This window comes from Exophiala spinifera (assembly GCF_000836115.1).
Source record: "Exophiala spinifera strain CBS 89968 unplaced genomic scaffold supercont1.1, whole genome shotgun sequence".
NCBI classification, from domain to species: Eukaryota; Fungi; Ascomycota; class Eurotiomycetes; order Chaetothyriales; family Herpotrichiellaceae; genus Exophiala; species Exophiala spinifera.
The window spans coordinates 2,650,391-2,665,523 of NW_015622513.1; the positions used below are offsets into that span (position 1 = coordinate 2,650,391).

The window sequence follows — 15,133 nt, forward strand, 5'->3', positions numbered from 1 at the left end:
AAGAGCCCAGACAGTCCCTTCTGGAATTCTAAACAACCAGACTTTTGAGATCACCCAGAGACACTCATTCGAGACGTGTCAACAAACGAAACAAGAACAGCCGATAGTGCGAGTAGACTGCTGGGCTAGATCGATATGAGCAGGCCACATCCCTTCTACTGCATGGGCAATGATTGGCCTGTAGATCCTTTGTTATCCCTCCCTGGCGGAGTTTCGTTCACAAAGAGGCCAAAGGTTGACGGTCCGCGAGCGCCACCAGCCGTACGGAGAAGCGTCCAGCAAGTTAGGACTCGTCTTGCCAACAACACCTTGCATTCCCAGAGTGACGCCAATATGTGGTGGCTTTTTTTTGGCGTGCGACCAGTAGTCACAGCTTTTTCTCATGTCAATCTGGAGGCATGGCAGAGCAGTGCAAGGGTGAGGTCGTGATCAAGTGGCTGCTACTATCAAGATATACTCTATTCTCGTGGGGGTTCCGCTGGAGTGTCTGTTCGAGATCCTATAGTGAGTGGATTTGTGGTCTCGGACAGACTCAACTGACAGCATTGCTTGCGCTGTTGGTGAGGATGGAAATGGAGGGCGAGGTGCGCCGGACGACTGAGTTCGGAGAGACTGCTTACAAGGGAGGAAGATTATGGTCTTCCCGCGCACGGAGTACGCACAGAACGTAGTAGAGTTTGCAGCCCGCATGGATGACGGCACAGACATCAGACAAGGTTTTTGACGTACAAAGGACAGGAAGACGCGATGCCAATGGGTCAAGAGGCGAAGGTGGCGTCGGGTGCAAGATGCAGGCGAGCAGATCGTTTTGCCCCGAACCGGCCAAGAGCCAACACCATTCTTTCCCGCTTTCACGATGTTCCTCGTCCTGGCCGATGCGCTGCCCTGCCCTGCTCCCGCCAGATTTTACGTTTATCTGGATCCTGTGCAAGACACATATCCGTACTTCCTGCCAGCAGCATGGGCGGTGGCCTACTAGTCAGATGGCCCACAGATCCGTGGACGCTCGTACGGGGTAGACATGGCGTGGTCAACCTGGCACTGGTTTTTTCTCGAGCTGGTGTGTGAACTCCACATCCTTCCCACATCGCAGTGTTGGCTCCTCCTGCGAGAAGTTCGGACCGCGGGCTTCTGAGGAGTGACAGGTACCGCTCCCTCATGACTGGATGTGCTTTCCTGCCATCCACGCCCGCCCAGCCATGTGTCTCTCATTCGCCGGGGTGGGCAAGGGACGCAGGAAATCCTAGCCAAGGGCAGCCCTCGGCTTGTAGCTCGTTCATGGGTGTGACAAGTAGAAAAGCGACAGGCAGCTCGCCTTTTCCTTGTGAATTCTCTTGTCCTGTTCATCGAGACCTGAGTCAGTATTCAAATCTGCCTCCTTCCACCGGCCTCAGAACACTGCATAGGTAGTCGTTGGGACCTGCCTCGGAAGCAGCCGTATCAAGCTCAAGGGACTTCCCATCGCTCACCCCGAAGCCTGCATCAGCCCTCACGAAAGTCTAACTCGTTTCCCGTCAGTCTGTCATTTGCCTCGCTTCAAGAACTTTGACTGTTATCTTATGAGGAGCACACTGCAACCCCGTACTCTTCGCCTCATCTACCGCACACCAGACCTTGATATTTAGTTCCCAGAACCCAAGCCACAAGATCATTAAAGCAACAGTATTCTTTCACCAGCCAGGAGTCATATTCAACCAACTGCACACTTACCCAAGACTTGCACAACATGGTTCTCTCACTCACCTACCGCCGCCCGGCGCATGTGTCCCCTCGGAGCTCACTGGACTCGGAGACGCCAGCCGAGTCTATCAGCTCTGGCACCAGTAGTCAATATGGTATTCCCGATGCTCTTTCGTTCGACAGGATCATCAGTGGTGGAACTTGCCCGGTAAGGTCCATCTCCTTGATGTGCTCTCGCATGTGAACTGACAGCCCGGAAAAGCCTGTAACTTTGCGTCAATTCATGGACTTCCTCTGCTATATTGAGCACGCTGCAGAGAACCTCCAGTTCTATCTTTGGTATCAAGACTACTGCAAGCGCTTTGCAGACCTTGCCGAGAGCCAGCGAAGCCTCGCACCGGAATGGACCGCAGAGCAAGCCTTGACGGAGAAGGCGAATGCTGAAAAGGAGAAGCTTCCGAAGAAAACCCCCAACAGCGCCACCGCTATATTGAAAGGGACGGATTTCGATCCCAATGCCAAACTCGGAATCCCTGAGTTCGCCCCGAACCCTTTCAATACTCCTCCACACACGCCGTCAGCAACCATTGCCGACCATGACAGCCCACCTCCTTCGACCGTTGGCTACAGCGAAGACAGCACCACCCTGCGCTCCGGAACAACTGATCACAGTAGGAAAGCTGAGGCCGCTTTTGAGGAAGCTGGAGCCTTTCAACCATGTAAGGAGAGATCTGTTCTGCTGAGACATGTTCTGACAGGGTCATAGTCACAATTCAGCCCTTCCGCGAGGAAATCACAAGAATCATCGCGATCTATATTGCTGAAGACAGTTCAAGAATGCTCAACCTCTCGTCGAAAGAGAGAACCGTTCTCCTGAAGGCCCTGTCTATCACAACACACCCGTCAGCATTCAGAGATGTTATTGCCACCGTAGAGTGGTCTCTCAGGCGGCAGGCTCATCCCAACTTCATCCGATGGACAATCTGCAATGGGAACAAACCAAGACAAATCTTTGCTCGAGGCTTGGGCGTTGCAGGTATCGTGGCTGGTATCGTGTATGCTATTGTCATCACTCTCAGCTCGGCCAATCGTGGTTGGAGGGCTTTGGCATTCCTCGGTCTCTTCATTGGCATCGCTACCTTGTTTGCCGCATGGAAGGGCATGTGTGTGGTAAGTCGATCCAACCTACCCCATCATATGACCTTGACTGATATTTCAGGTCTTGCATGGCATGCACCATCGACATCTTCGTCCATGGGAACTGTTCACCGACGACGATGAGGCTTCCTCGGATTACGCAGCAAAGAAAGACTCGTTCGATAGCCTAGGCTCTGCCAATAGCTACGAGGATGCTCCTTGGGTCGCCAAGTATGAAAAGCGCAACCTCATCCGCAAGATCTTCGATCGCGAAGTTTGGATCCAAGAACCCGCCCTCCGTCAGATACAGGACACCATTTTCCTTCAAGCCATCATTACCGCTTTCGTCATATCGGCTATTATAACTGCCATCTTTCTGGCTGTAAGTTGTCTCACTGTTAGACGGTCGTCCACGCTAATAGTTTCTTAGGTACCTCGGGGCAATTACTTTTGAGACAGACAGCCTACCTCATGACAAGAACCATGCTTAAACCCAACTTGGACAATTCAAACGGAGTGCAGATACAGGACCATCCTTAAGCGGATCGCTGGCGAACCAGTATGAATATTGAAGTGTTTTATTGGGCGGGAGGAGGTCTAGTATCTGCAACATTAGGGAGGATCAAGTGGGAAAAGAGGCGCAAACATTTCTCAGTCAGAATTTCCTGAAGTCGCGATATCTCGGTTAGGATCGATTGCATTCGATATTAATTCGTAGAAATACCCTGGTTGGGAGTTCGACCGGATTTCATTCAATACATTGATAATGCTTCCTCGAGTCTAGCAATGACTTACCTCGTGAAAACCTCACTTTGCTTGAAGAAATGCTTGGTAGATCCTTTGTCTCCTGTAAGCTGTGACCGACGCATTTAGTCAGGCGGGCGAATCAGATGGATTGTTCGGGGATGATACCCGTTAACGTGATCGCGTGGCCGGTGGAGCAGGCGCGACCGCGTCCAGTGAAGCGCAGCCTGGTGAAGCAGCATGGAGGTTTCGTGGGTGCGACTGCTCTCTACAACTCAGGTCAAACCGCTGTCGGTCAACCGAATTACGTCGCCAGGTCCATCATGACTTCACGTATGAGTCGAAGACCCCGAGCGCTTGATTCTGACGATGAGGACTCGCGACCAAACACGCCCTCATCAACAGCGCCGCACGATAGCAAGCGACAGCGTCAAAGATATCAGCACTCCTCGGTCGATGACGACGATGACGACGACGACGATGTTCACTCCGATGCGAGCGCCTCGCCGAGTACTACAATGAGGTCGCTGCGTCGCCAGGATAGAGCTGACAGCGCCCGGAATAACGCTTCACGCATGCAAAGTCGCCATCAACCCGGCGCCATTGTTCGCGTCAAATTGACCAACTTTGTCACCTACACGTCTGCAGAATTCTTTCCGGGACCCAACTTGAACATGGTCATAGGGCCGAATGGCACCGGCAAGAGTACTTTAGTATGCGCGATTTGTTTGGGACTTGGATGGCCACCCTCGGTATGTGCCATCGCCTCATCTAATCTTGACTTGACTCACATTTAACAGTACCTTGGGCGCGCCAAAGACCCCGTCGAGTTTATCAAGCACGGATGTCGGGAAGCGTCTATCGAGATTGAACTCCAGCGATCCGCAGACTCGTCTCAAAATCCCGTCATCACCAGAGTTATCAAGAGAGAAGGGAGTAAATCCGTTTACACTATCGATGGACATGCTAGCAATGGCCGACAAGTTCAAAAGTTGGCGAATTCATTCAACATTCAAATCGATAATCTCTGTCAGTTCCTGCCACAGGACAAAGTGGTTGAATTCGCGCAGATGACTCCAATCGAACTCCTCGCAAGCACACAACGTGCTGTGGCGGGCCCTGAGATGGCCTCAATGCACGATGACCTCAAGCGATTGCGCAGTGCCCAGAGCGAGGCACTAAACAAATCCAAGGCCGAGCAAGAGCAGCTGGCCAATCTCGAGAACCGTCAAGAAATGCAACGTACAGAGGTTGAGAGGATGCGTGAAAGAGCATTGGTCAAAAAGAGACTTGAGTGGATGGAGAAATGCAGACCCCTTGTGGAATATTCCGAGTGCAGAGTCAAATACAAAGAGGCCAAACTGAAAGCGAAAGCGATCACCCAGGAGCTCAAACGTCTAAAGGCCATTTCTGCTCCCACTTTGAAAGACCTTGAGTCAAAGAGACAATACGAAAGAGATGTGAGGTCATTGAAGGAGAAGCGCAAGAAAGATCTGGCAGTGACCGAACGTAAGTGTGAAGAGGCAGCGAGGAAGATTGTTGACACGCAGAGCACCGTCGACGAATTCAAGAACAAACTGGAGGCCGAGAGACGAGTCCCCAGCGAGAAGAAGGCGGAGATAGGACGCCATATGGGGTCGATCGCACAGTATCGGCAGAAAAAGGAACAACCGCCACCAGAATTTGACGCTCGAGCAATGACGGACGAAATTCAGCGACTGAAGAATCAGCAGAGAGCTTTTGAGGCCCAGAAACTCGAACTGAATGAGCGCAAAGAACTTCTCAGGACGCAAGGACTTGACGCCAAGTCCCGGCGTGAGGCGTTGGAAAAGACCCTTCGTAGTATGCAGACCGAAGCCGGGAAGCAGGAACTGAAACTGAAAGATGTCTCAAGAGACACATTCAAAGCTTGGGAGTGGATTCAAAACAACCGGGAAGAATTCAGCGAGCACGTGTACGGTCCTCCCATCGTGGAGTGTTCGCTTAAAGACCCCGGAATGGCCGATGCTGTCGAGTCTCTCCTTCAACAGAACGACTTCAAAATCATCACCGTTCAGAACAAAGACGATTTCAGAAAGCTACAAGACAAGCTTTCAAGGGGACTAAAGCTACACGACGTCAGCCTCCGGGTCTGCCCTCCCGCTAACTCTCAACACCTAACACATCGGCCCTTGAACTCAGAAGAGATGGCGAAGTTTGGTTTGACCAGCTGGGCGATCGACCATATACAAGGCCCAGCGCCTGTCCTGGCGATGCTCTGCGCCGAAAGAAACCTTCATCGCGCAGCCATGAGCTCTGCCGAACTGACCCAAGAACAGCATGAGCAGCTCGCCGCAACCTCAATAGCCAGCTATGTGGCTGGGCGAAAACTATACCAATTCATGCGCCGAGCAGAATATGGCACTGCGGGTACCTCGTCTCGTGTAGGTGACCTTCGTGCCGCCAAAATGTGGACAGATCAGCCCGTCGATATGGGGAGGCAGACAGCTATTCAACGACAAATTAATGAAGTGACCGGTGAAGGAAAGCTCATGTCGACCGAGTTCCACAACCTCAAGGCCGAAATTACTCGGCTTGATGACCAAATAAAACAGCTGGCCGATGAAGAGTCGGCAAAACGGTCGGAAAGAGACACGAAGCAGGCTGCTCACGCGGCTTATAAAAAGCTTGACGCACAGATTGCGGAGAGAGAAGAAAAGATCAAAATCGTGGAGAGGGCGTTGGCAGAGTCCAAAGAGCGTGTGAAGCGACTGAATGACGGATTGGCTGATGCCGTGATAGAAAAGACGAACGCGGTTCTAGCCTTTGCTTCGGCTGTGGGGGCCGTCAAAACCAAGTCTTCCGCTTTGCTTGAGGCTGAAGTGTTGCACATCGAAGCGACTTCAGACTTTGCATACCTGGCCAGCCAGAACGAGCAGATTGTCCGTGCCATCAGGGAGAAAGAGAAAGAGGTTGCAGAAGCAGAGAAGGTTCACGAAACACATCACGAGCGAGCGAGGGGTCTCTACTCCGATTGTCAGCGCATACAAGCCGAAGCCCAACAGCTGCAGCAAGATGAAGACGACAATGGATTTATGGAGCTGATCCAACGTATGGCCGAACAAGTCAAGACTCTAGAAGCTCTCGAAGGCGAAATAGATGCCGAGAAAGCCAAACTTGAATTGACCGAGGGAGGCAGTACCAATATCATCAAGGAATACGAGGACCGAGCCAAGTTGATTCAGAGACTGAGAGTCAAACTCGGAGACGATGCACAACAGCAAGCCGACCTCAAGCACGGTATCCAAGAGATTCGTGGCAAGTGGGAAGCACGTCTGGAGGCTGTCGTTTCCAAGATCAATGAAGCATTTTCCGATTCTTTTGCAAGGATTGGGTGTGCGGGTCAGGTGGCTGTCTACAAGGCATCTTCAGACATGCCTGCAGACTGTACGGAAGAGAATGGAGGCGCAGACAACGGACTCGACTTTGCGAACTGGGCCATTCACATCAGTGTCAAATTCCGCGAGCAAGAGCCGCTCAGTCTTCTTGACAGTCACCGACAATCTGGCGGAGAAAGAGCAGTGAGTACGATATTCTATCTCATGGCCATGCAAAGTCTGAGTCAAGCGCCTTTCCGCGTTGTGGATGAGATCAACCAAGGTATGGATCCTCGGAACGAGCGCATGGTGCATGGCCGGATGGTGGACATTGCAGCGGACGATGGTGGTAGTCAATATTTCCTGATCACGCCCAAGTTGTTGAGTGGGTTGAAATACAGAAGGGGCATGACAGTGTTGTGCATTGTCAGTGGTGAGAACGTGCCATCAGCACGCGTACAAACGGAGAAGGGCGGATGGACGGATGGTCCCAAGGTTGATTTCAGGTCAATTGTGCAAAAGGCCAAAAGCCTTGGGCATAGAGGTGCGGCTCATAATGACAGGAGGGTTGACTCTGGAGTTGGCCTCGGAGGCTTCGACTCGACAATTCGGTCAACACCAGTTGGAGCATGATCAGATAGATCATCAATAGATGCAGAAGATGAGAGATGATATTATGAAAGGGGAATAATGACGATGATGATGGCTCAGTTTAGGTTTGCTGCTAGCAACATGATCCATGGACATGCCTAATGAAGACAAGCATCTCGTACGATGCTTGGATACTTGTTGAGAATGGGGAGATGTACATCCCTACAGACTTGGGGTCACTAATAGTACGCTACTCGATGGAATGGTTGATATGGTGTCAGTGAGTGAGTGACTCAGCCGAGGTTTCCCACCGGTCTCGGACAATGCAAAGATCGGCGTGGACTTTTTTGACTCCGCTTTTCGCGAACGGCGAAGCCTCATTTTTGCTACCCCAGTCCTTCGAGGCCGATATAGCCGTGTGGGAACAAGATCCCCGAACTTTCTGGAGGTCCTTCCTTGTAGGGGTGTGTTTGTATGAAACCGATCTTTTCCAGTTTCGTGGACCAATGTACCGAGGGAGAGAGATGGACGCACATACACTGTGAAAAGACTGACAGCATTGTATTACTCTTGAACTTCTTTTGCCTCTCTGCTATTCCTTTTGAACCCTTTTTGGACGTTTGGAACATCTTTGGAGCTCGTCATCAGAACCATTATTTTGTTCTCTGGACGCCAGTGGTCTCCTCTCTCTCTTTCCTTCTTTCTCTCTTTCTCTCCCTCCTCAGAGTTTTTGGCGCGGGCACGAGTTACGAACCAGAACAGGGCGATTGCTTTGGGCCGGGGGAAGAGGCGCGGTTCCTCTTAGATCCTAAGTGAACGGTGAGGGAGCGAGTGGTCGTGCGATTGATTAATCAAGGTACCTCACTCGGGTCAGGTGGGTAGTTAGGCACCTGGACCTGGGTGTTCAAGACGGACCATGGTTCTTTTCAAAAGTCCACATCCAGACGTCGAAGGTGGGTTTTTTTTGTTCCGTTTTTCTCTTTCCTTTGTGGTTGGGGATAGAGCACTGCAAGATGTTTCCAAATGCACCGCATCAAGCCATCCATCCCACCATACCCTGAGGTCGTCGACCCATGTACTTATTCCTCCCCTCCCCCTCCCCCTTCCTCCCTCCTCCCTCCTCCCTCCCTCTCGGCGGGAGATACACCGTATGTACCCAGTACCACATTGTCCTACATTGATGGCGCAACACTCACACACAACTTTATCAACAGTACCCGACAACATCACGACGTGGGAATGGGCGTTCGAGAGTAAATCCTACTCGCCCCTTTACAACGCCCAGTCGGGGCCTTCGCGCGGCTACATCAACGCCGACACCAAGGAGCGGCTGGACTGGGCTCAGGTCAAGACCAAAGCCACGCTCTTGAGCACGGCGCTGGTCAGGGAATACGGGTTCAAGCCGGGCGACACGGTGTCGTTGTTCAGCACCAATACGATATGGTACCCTGTTGCCATGTGGGCCGTTGTCAGAGGTGGTGAGTAGGAGTACATTCTCAGTGGTCTTTTTTTTTGCCTTCACCCGTCGCCCCGATGTCATCATGTCTTTGCGCTGCCTTATCGGTTCTTTCTTCTTTTTGGGTTGGTGATTTGATTACAGCCTCAGGCGTTTGGGTCATAACACCTGGAATTCCTTTTGTTTTGTTTTTCTTGTACCTTGCTTTGCCTTTGCTCATCCCCGTGCCCCTTTTAAAGCCCTTGCAACCCCGCCCCGGGATTCACCAAAAATTCAATCCATAAACTGACCCTTCGTCTGGCCTGTTCTGCACAGGCGGTCGAGTCAACGGTGCCAGCCCAGCTTACAACCTCGAGGAAATGAGTTACGCGCTCAGAGTGGCCAAGACGAAGATCCTCATGACACTACCCAAGAGCTTGGACGTCGCGTTGGCCGCCGCGAGGGACGTCGGTATCCCTGCGTCGCATGTGTTTCTGCTGGAAGGCCATGCCGAGGGGTTCAAGAGCATACAAGATCTCATGGACGCGGCCGCACGGGCTCGCTACGAAGAACAGAAACCCTGGAGCATACCCTCTGGAATGACCAACGCCGATGTTTGCGGATATCTGAATTTTAGCAGCGGGACGACGGGGCTTCCTAAAGCTGTGAGTTGGCTTTTCCTCTCCAATAACCTGTCGTTGTCCTCCCATTTTCCCTCTCTCTCTCTCTCTCTCTCTCTCTCTCTCTCTCTCTCTCTCTCTCTCTCTCTGCGTGTCTTTTCGTGAGGATGAAAGCAACATTCAGCTATGCAAGCGCCGACGAGCTTGAGACATGGAACGGCAAGTCATATCTCGACATAAACTGGAAATCTGAGCTGGACAGTCAGAGGAGGCGAGAGTACGGACGAGGGATAATGGACTGTGGAAACCCTTACCGGTCACTGACGATGAAATTCTTGCTACCTGTCTAGGTCATGTTGAGCCATCAAAACATCATCGCACAGTGCCATCAACTTAGGCAGCTACAGGCGCCGGGACAGTACAAGATTCTAGCGGTGATGCCGTTATTCCACAGTACGTACCTACCCTCTCTATCTACACACCTCGGCATGGACTTTGCTACTCTTTTTGGTGAAACCAAGGTATACCGTAATTTGTGTTGCAATGGCTGACGAGTTTGGATTGAAAACGGTACAATACAGTCACCGGAGTGGTCCGATTCTGCCATTACCCCGTCTTCATGAACGGGGATAGCGTCATGTTACCGGCGTTCACGATGGAAGCCATGCTCAACGCAATCTGCGAGTTTCAGATGAAGGAATTGATCTTGGTGCCGCCCATCATCATCCGGCTGGTGCGGGACAAGATCGTCGACAATTATGACCTTCGGCACGTGGAGAGGTGGTCTTCCGGCTCGGCGCCCATCTCGCCGGAGATTATATCGTTGTTACAGAAGAAGTTCCCCTGGACGGGATTCAGGCAGGGGTACGGAGCGACCGAGTCGACGGCGTGCATAACTGCGCACCCGCCCTCGCACTATGACTACAAGTACGCGACGACGGGGGGGATGTTGGTCGCCAACACCGTCGCGAAAGTTCTCGACTTGACGACCGGCGAGGAGCTGGGCCCCAACCAGACGGGCGAGATATGCGCAAAGGGCCCACAGATCGCGATGGGGTATCTCGACAATGCCGCCGCGACCGCCGAGACCTTTGACGCCGACGGATTCTTCCACACGGGCGACGTAGGCCACTTTGACGACGAGGGCCTGGTGCATATCGAGGATCGCATAAAGGAGATGATCAAGGTCAAGGGCCTGCAGGTGCCGCCGGCCGAGTTGGAAGATTTGTTGCTCGGTCACGAGGTGGTCGAGGACTGTGCGGTGCTGGGGATCGCAGATGAGTACGCCGGCGAAAGGCCAAAGGCGTACGTTGTGCTGAAACAGGGTGTGGACCCAACCGAAGCCGTCGGGAGGATGTTGTTGAAGTTCGTCAAGGAGAAGAAGGTGCGCTACAAGTGGATCGTCGAGGTCGAGTTCACCGACCAAGTGCCCAAGAGCCCGACGGGGAAGTTGCTGAGGCGGATACTAAAGGTCAAAGATAAAGAGCCGGGAAGGAAACGAGGTGTGAGGGTCAGAGATGATACTGAAAGGGCCAGGCTATAGCGTAGACTCAGCTGAAGAAGGGAAGTTCTGGTAAGCCACGGCAAAGGTTTAGATGTGACAGGAATCCGCGCGTGATACTTCATTGACTGTGCAACCGTATTCCATTATCAACCTTGATGTTCGCCAGGAACGTCTCGAGCAGGGATAAAAAACCATTCATCAATGACCTTTGGCCTCGGAGCTGGCTTCAGATGTTCATCCTTGGGTATGTCCAGATCGCCGGGATCGATCCGGAAGGGTGACTTGTCCACCGTCACATTCGTGCTGCGCCAGGGGCTCGTCAGTACAGGGTTGAAGAGTAGTAGATAAAAGGCACAAAAACACGAAGTGACCCGTGACCATCACCTTGACCATCACTACCACATACCAACTAATCTGGCCAGATTCGCTCTTTCCGACGATCAGCTTGTCCCAGGCACGATGACATTCTTCAATGACGCCGCGAGCGAACCTGTGGAGGTGCGTGCAAGTTAGCAGTCGATTGCATGACTTTGGGGGAGGACGTGATTGCGGTTGATGATTCAGGGGAGAGGGTGGAAGAAACCGACGTCTTGCTCTGGTAATTGCCATCATACGCAAAGTCGTTGGGTGGACTTCCGTCAGGTACCTTGTACAAGCGGAACCATTCTCTCGTGGCCGTGAGAAAACCAGGCATGATGCGATCGACGTCGTCGATATCATGCATGTTCTGCGCCATCGGGTCCCGGACGTCGATGACGATGAGCTTCCAGTCCGTCTCCCCGCTATCTATCAGCCCGAGGATGCCTAGGATCTTGACCTGTTTGACTTGGCCGGCGTAAGAGACGGCTTGCGCAATGTCGCATGCGTCGATTGGGTCGTTGTCGCCTTTGGCGTCGGTGTCGGGGTGTACGTAGTTGGGGTCCTCCCAGGTCTTGGAAAGACAAGAGTCGGTAAGCAAAAAGCTGTTGGGCAGGACAAGACGAGTGCGGCGGCAGGGTTCGATGTACAAACCTGAGGTAGAGCGCCGTAGTTCCATATGTAGCCGTGGTGCGGATACCGGTTCCGCACGTACCTTGGGACACCGCCGGCTTGGTCTTGGTGGATAGGGTTCAGGGTGTTGGTTCTTGAGATCTATAAGTATCAAGTGAGAGGTTTTATACCCCGTCATCGGTCAGTATGACAGTGTGTGGAGGTAGATACATGAGTGGTGGTGTTGACGACAATAGAGGTGGTGCTTTCGGCCTTGTAGCGTTTAACAACAATATGTCTACGCTCTGCTAAGGCTGAAGAATAAGAACCAGAAGAAAAGACACGACGGTCTTTACCTCGTATTTCTCATTAGTCCACCTTGGAACCTCGACGACCATGTTGAAGACATGGCTGTCCTTGTCTTCATATAACGGAATGTCATGGAAGGGGGAGACGGGGCACCCATTCTTTTCAATGAAGACGCGGTAATCGCATGTGCGAGCCCGGCCGTGGCTTCGAAGGGTATAGGTGTCTGGGAACGCCCTAGGAACCATTGCCTGTCTTGTTGGTGTCACGAACGTCGAGACCACACTGTCGAGGGTTCCAGTCAGACTCGAGGGTTTGCCTCGACATTGTGTACATAGAGTACAACCTTACACACCGTACCATCTCCTTACGACGCGGAGATTCAAGCATGACGTATCATCTGTGAGGCACTCCTCTCCATACACTCCATTTTCAAGGCGTGCGATCACTGATCAGTGAGAAGTTGACAACGCTGGGGCGTGATTCCGAAGTGACAGTCAAACGTCATGCAAGTGGTGGGAAAGTTGCGGAGGAGCAGGATGTTCCCAGCATGGCCTATGGCCTATAGGCTTAGCTGTCCCCGGAAACACAATCCCGTGCCCCTAGCGTGCTGCGCCGGGGCCCGTAGCGCGCCTTTAGGGGCTGCTGACAAGCCACTAAAAGGACCAGCCCGCCTATCCAAGACCTGAGTGTCCCCCAACATGGATGCTTCAATGGTCGTAGCCTCGTCGGTGATACAACCTTTACGAGTAGGAGTATAGCACCATATGTGACCAGGGCAATTTTAGTCTAACCCATGAATCCTACAACGCCGGACGTGCTCGAACGAGGACCTACTTTCAACGACACTCGATTCACCGAACAAGATGTGATCAGCGGGATATGGCCAGTCCAACATCGACGAGTACAACTTTAATCCACGTCAAGAAGGAGTCGGCCGTTCTCGACTCACACGGCCTGCCACCTCGAGAGCCGCGAGATGAAAGCGGCAAAGAAAGACAAAAGAACTTCAGGGAGCTGTCGACAGAACAGAAACTTCTCGCCATAGTCCGATACAGCGTGAAGCCCTTTTCTGACCGACTCGACCCTTTCGCTGCGTTGCCCGTGAACCTGGATCGCCTGCAAGAACACCTGATCAGTTTCTATCTGCTTTACTATCCCAAAGCAACCTATGGCTTCAGTCCACGGCTTCGGCCACACCCAGTTGCGAGCAATTTCTCCATCGCATTGACAACGCCAGCGTGCTTTCAAGTCATCTTGGCTCGTTCGGCACTGTATCGCATTGGGTTGAACAAATATGCTTCAGACAGCGAAAAGGACCAGTTGAACATGGCAGTGATGAGGCACAAAGGCGAAGCACTGAAGATGTTACGGGTCCTGAGTGCAAAGGCTGCGCCCAATCGAAAAGACGACTTGCTTGCTTCGATCATCAGCCTGGGCACGTTCGACAGACGAAATGGCGCCAAAGATGCGGCAGGGATGCATTACTCTGCGGTGAGACGCATCCTCAAATCCACCGGCGGACCTCTTGCTGTTAATTCGGTTCTCCTGTCTCGAGTCATGTGTTTCTTCGAGTGCATTTATGGGACAAGCCCGGAAAGCTATATCTGGGACGAGTCGGGCCTGGACAGGCTGGTCAACGGCTTGAACGGGTTCCTGGGGGACATATGGGAGCTCTGGAAGTCGCTGTCGACGATAAGTGGCCTCACAGCACAAACGACCAAAGCACCAGGACCACCACGCATACATTCATTCGGACTGCAGCCAGACTCGAGTCTTCTCGCGCTCGTCGAGCGCCAGCCGCCTTCAGATGCCGAACTCACTCAACAACGTCGGTTGGAAATGATATTCCAAGTGACGTGTCTCCTTACATTCGGCATGATTACCTTGGACAAGGCCGGTGACTTTCGGAGCTTGCAGCAGTACATGGATGGCATTCACAAGCAGGTGGAGGACCTGCATCTGATGGGCCAAAGTTGCAACAACATCATGTGGCAAATCCAGGTCAACGATCACAGTGCCGATCATAGCAGGAGGATATGGAGAGCGGCGTCATATGCTTGGGTGTTGAAACATGTCTCGTACGATGTGCAGCTGAAGGTGAAGGAATGGCTGTTGGCGTTCTTCCAGGGTGAGCCGGTGGCCGAGAAGCCATTTCGTCTTGATCCCTTCCATTTCAGTTACGCCAGCTGAAGGGATTTCTATGGCTGTTGTGCAGGGCACTTGTTGAGTTCATACGAGAGGGTTGGAAAGCTGGATGCGTGAACAGACGTCTGCTCTCGCCACTGTACTTGTATGCAAAGAACGTCAAGCCTATCGCAAATTATCGATAAGCCGGGCGCTGAGACCAGCGTGGCAAGGGAGAGATACTTCTAATTAAAGACTAACGACCAATGTGGAAGAGGCTAGCGAAGCTTATCCGGGCTGCTGGGTGAAGTGACTCCGGAGAGGCTTGTGGGCTTAACCAGTCTTGGTTGGTGCCGTGTCTAGATCTGACCCTGGATGTTCAGGCACGAAGGCAATCTCACCTTCAGCCGTGGCTTAGCGTCCGGTAGATTGGCCGTTGCTGCATGGCACACCGGGGACGTTTGGGTGCGGTGTCCGGGCTTGGAAAAAAACCATCTCCAAGGTAGCCATGTCTGCTGGGTAGGGGAGTCCAGCACATGCAAGAACACCTGAAGAAACAAAGAAGACGTAGTTCTGTTTCAAAGCCGGGAAAAAGAAAAGGCCTCTGGGAGCATCTGATGGATGTGAGATGGGCACCTGGCACACGGCACCGCTGTCAGCCAGC

The 15,133-nt window shown here is 52.5% G+C and overlaps 5 protein-coding genes across 5 annotated transcripts; 4 read left to right on the forward strand and 1 right to left on the reverse strand.

The window, feature by feature from the left end:
• Positions 1–1,726: 1,726 nt before the first annotated feature.
• On the forward strand, positions 1,727–3,271 carry PV08_00997 (uncharacterized protein; the record flags this gene model as incomplete). Its single annotated transcript, XM_016375362.1, has 5 exons — positions 1,727–1,888; positions 1,943–2,399; positions 2,447–2,850; positions 2,900–3,199; positions 3,248–3,271. 5 exons carry the CDS (start codon positions 1,727–1,729, stop codon positions 3,269–3,271), a joined length of 1,347 nt encoding a protein of 448 aa, XP_016240638.1.
• Positions 3,272–3,884: 613 nt separating this feature from the next.
• PV08_00998 (uncharacterized protein) lies at positions 3,885–7,550 on the forward strand (the record flags this gene model as incomplete). Its single annotated transcript, XM_016375363.1, has 2 exons — positions 3,885–4,313; positions 4,362–7,550. The coding sequence occupies 2 exons, from the start codon at positions 3,885–3,887 to the stop codon at positions 7,548–7,550; spliced, it is 3,618 nt and encodes a 1,205-aa protein (XP_016240639.1).
• A 1,138-nt stretch (positions 7,551–8,688) lies between these two features.
• On the forward strand, positions 8,689–11,106 carry PV08_00999 (uncharacterized protein; the record flags this gene model as incomplete). Its single annotated transcript, XM_016375364.1, has 4 exons — positions 8,689–8,986; positions 9,280–9,608; positions 9,914–10,016; positions 10,145–11,106. 4 exons carry the CDS (start codon positions 8,689–8,691, stop codon positions 11,104–11,106), a joined length of 1,692 nt encoding a protein of 563 aa, XP_016240640.1.
• A 107-nt stretch (positions 11,107–11,213) lies between these two features.
• On the reverse strand, positions 11,214–12,590 carry PV08_01000 (uncharacterized protein; the record flags this gene model as incomplete). Its single annotated transcript, XM_016375365.1, has 5 exons — positions 11,214–11,370; positions 11,474–11,557; positions 11,655–11,998; positions 12,079–12,198; positions 12,393–12,590. The coding sequence occupies 5 exons, from the start codon at positions 12,588–12,590 to the stop codon at positions 11,214–11,216; spliced, it is 903 nt and encodes a 300-aa protein (XP_016240641.1).
• Positions 12,591–13,224: 634 nt separating this feature from the next.
• On the forward strand, positions 13,225–14,535 carry PV08_01001 (uncharacterized protein; the record flags this gene model as incomplete). Its single annotated transcript, XM_016375366.1, has 1 exon — positions 13,225–14,535. The coding sequence occupies one exon, from the start codon at positions 13,225–13,227 to the stop codon at positions 14,533–14,535; it is 1,311 nt and encodes a 436-aa protein (XP_016240642.1).
• Positions 14,536–15,133: the final 598 nt, after the last annotated feature.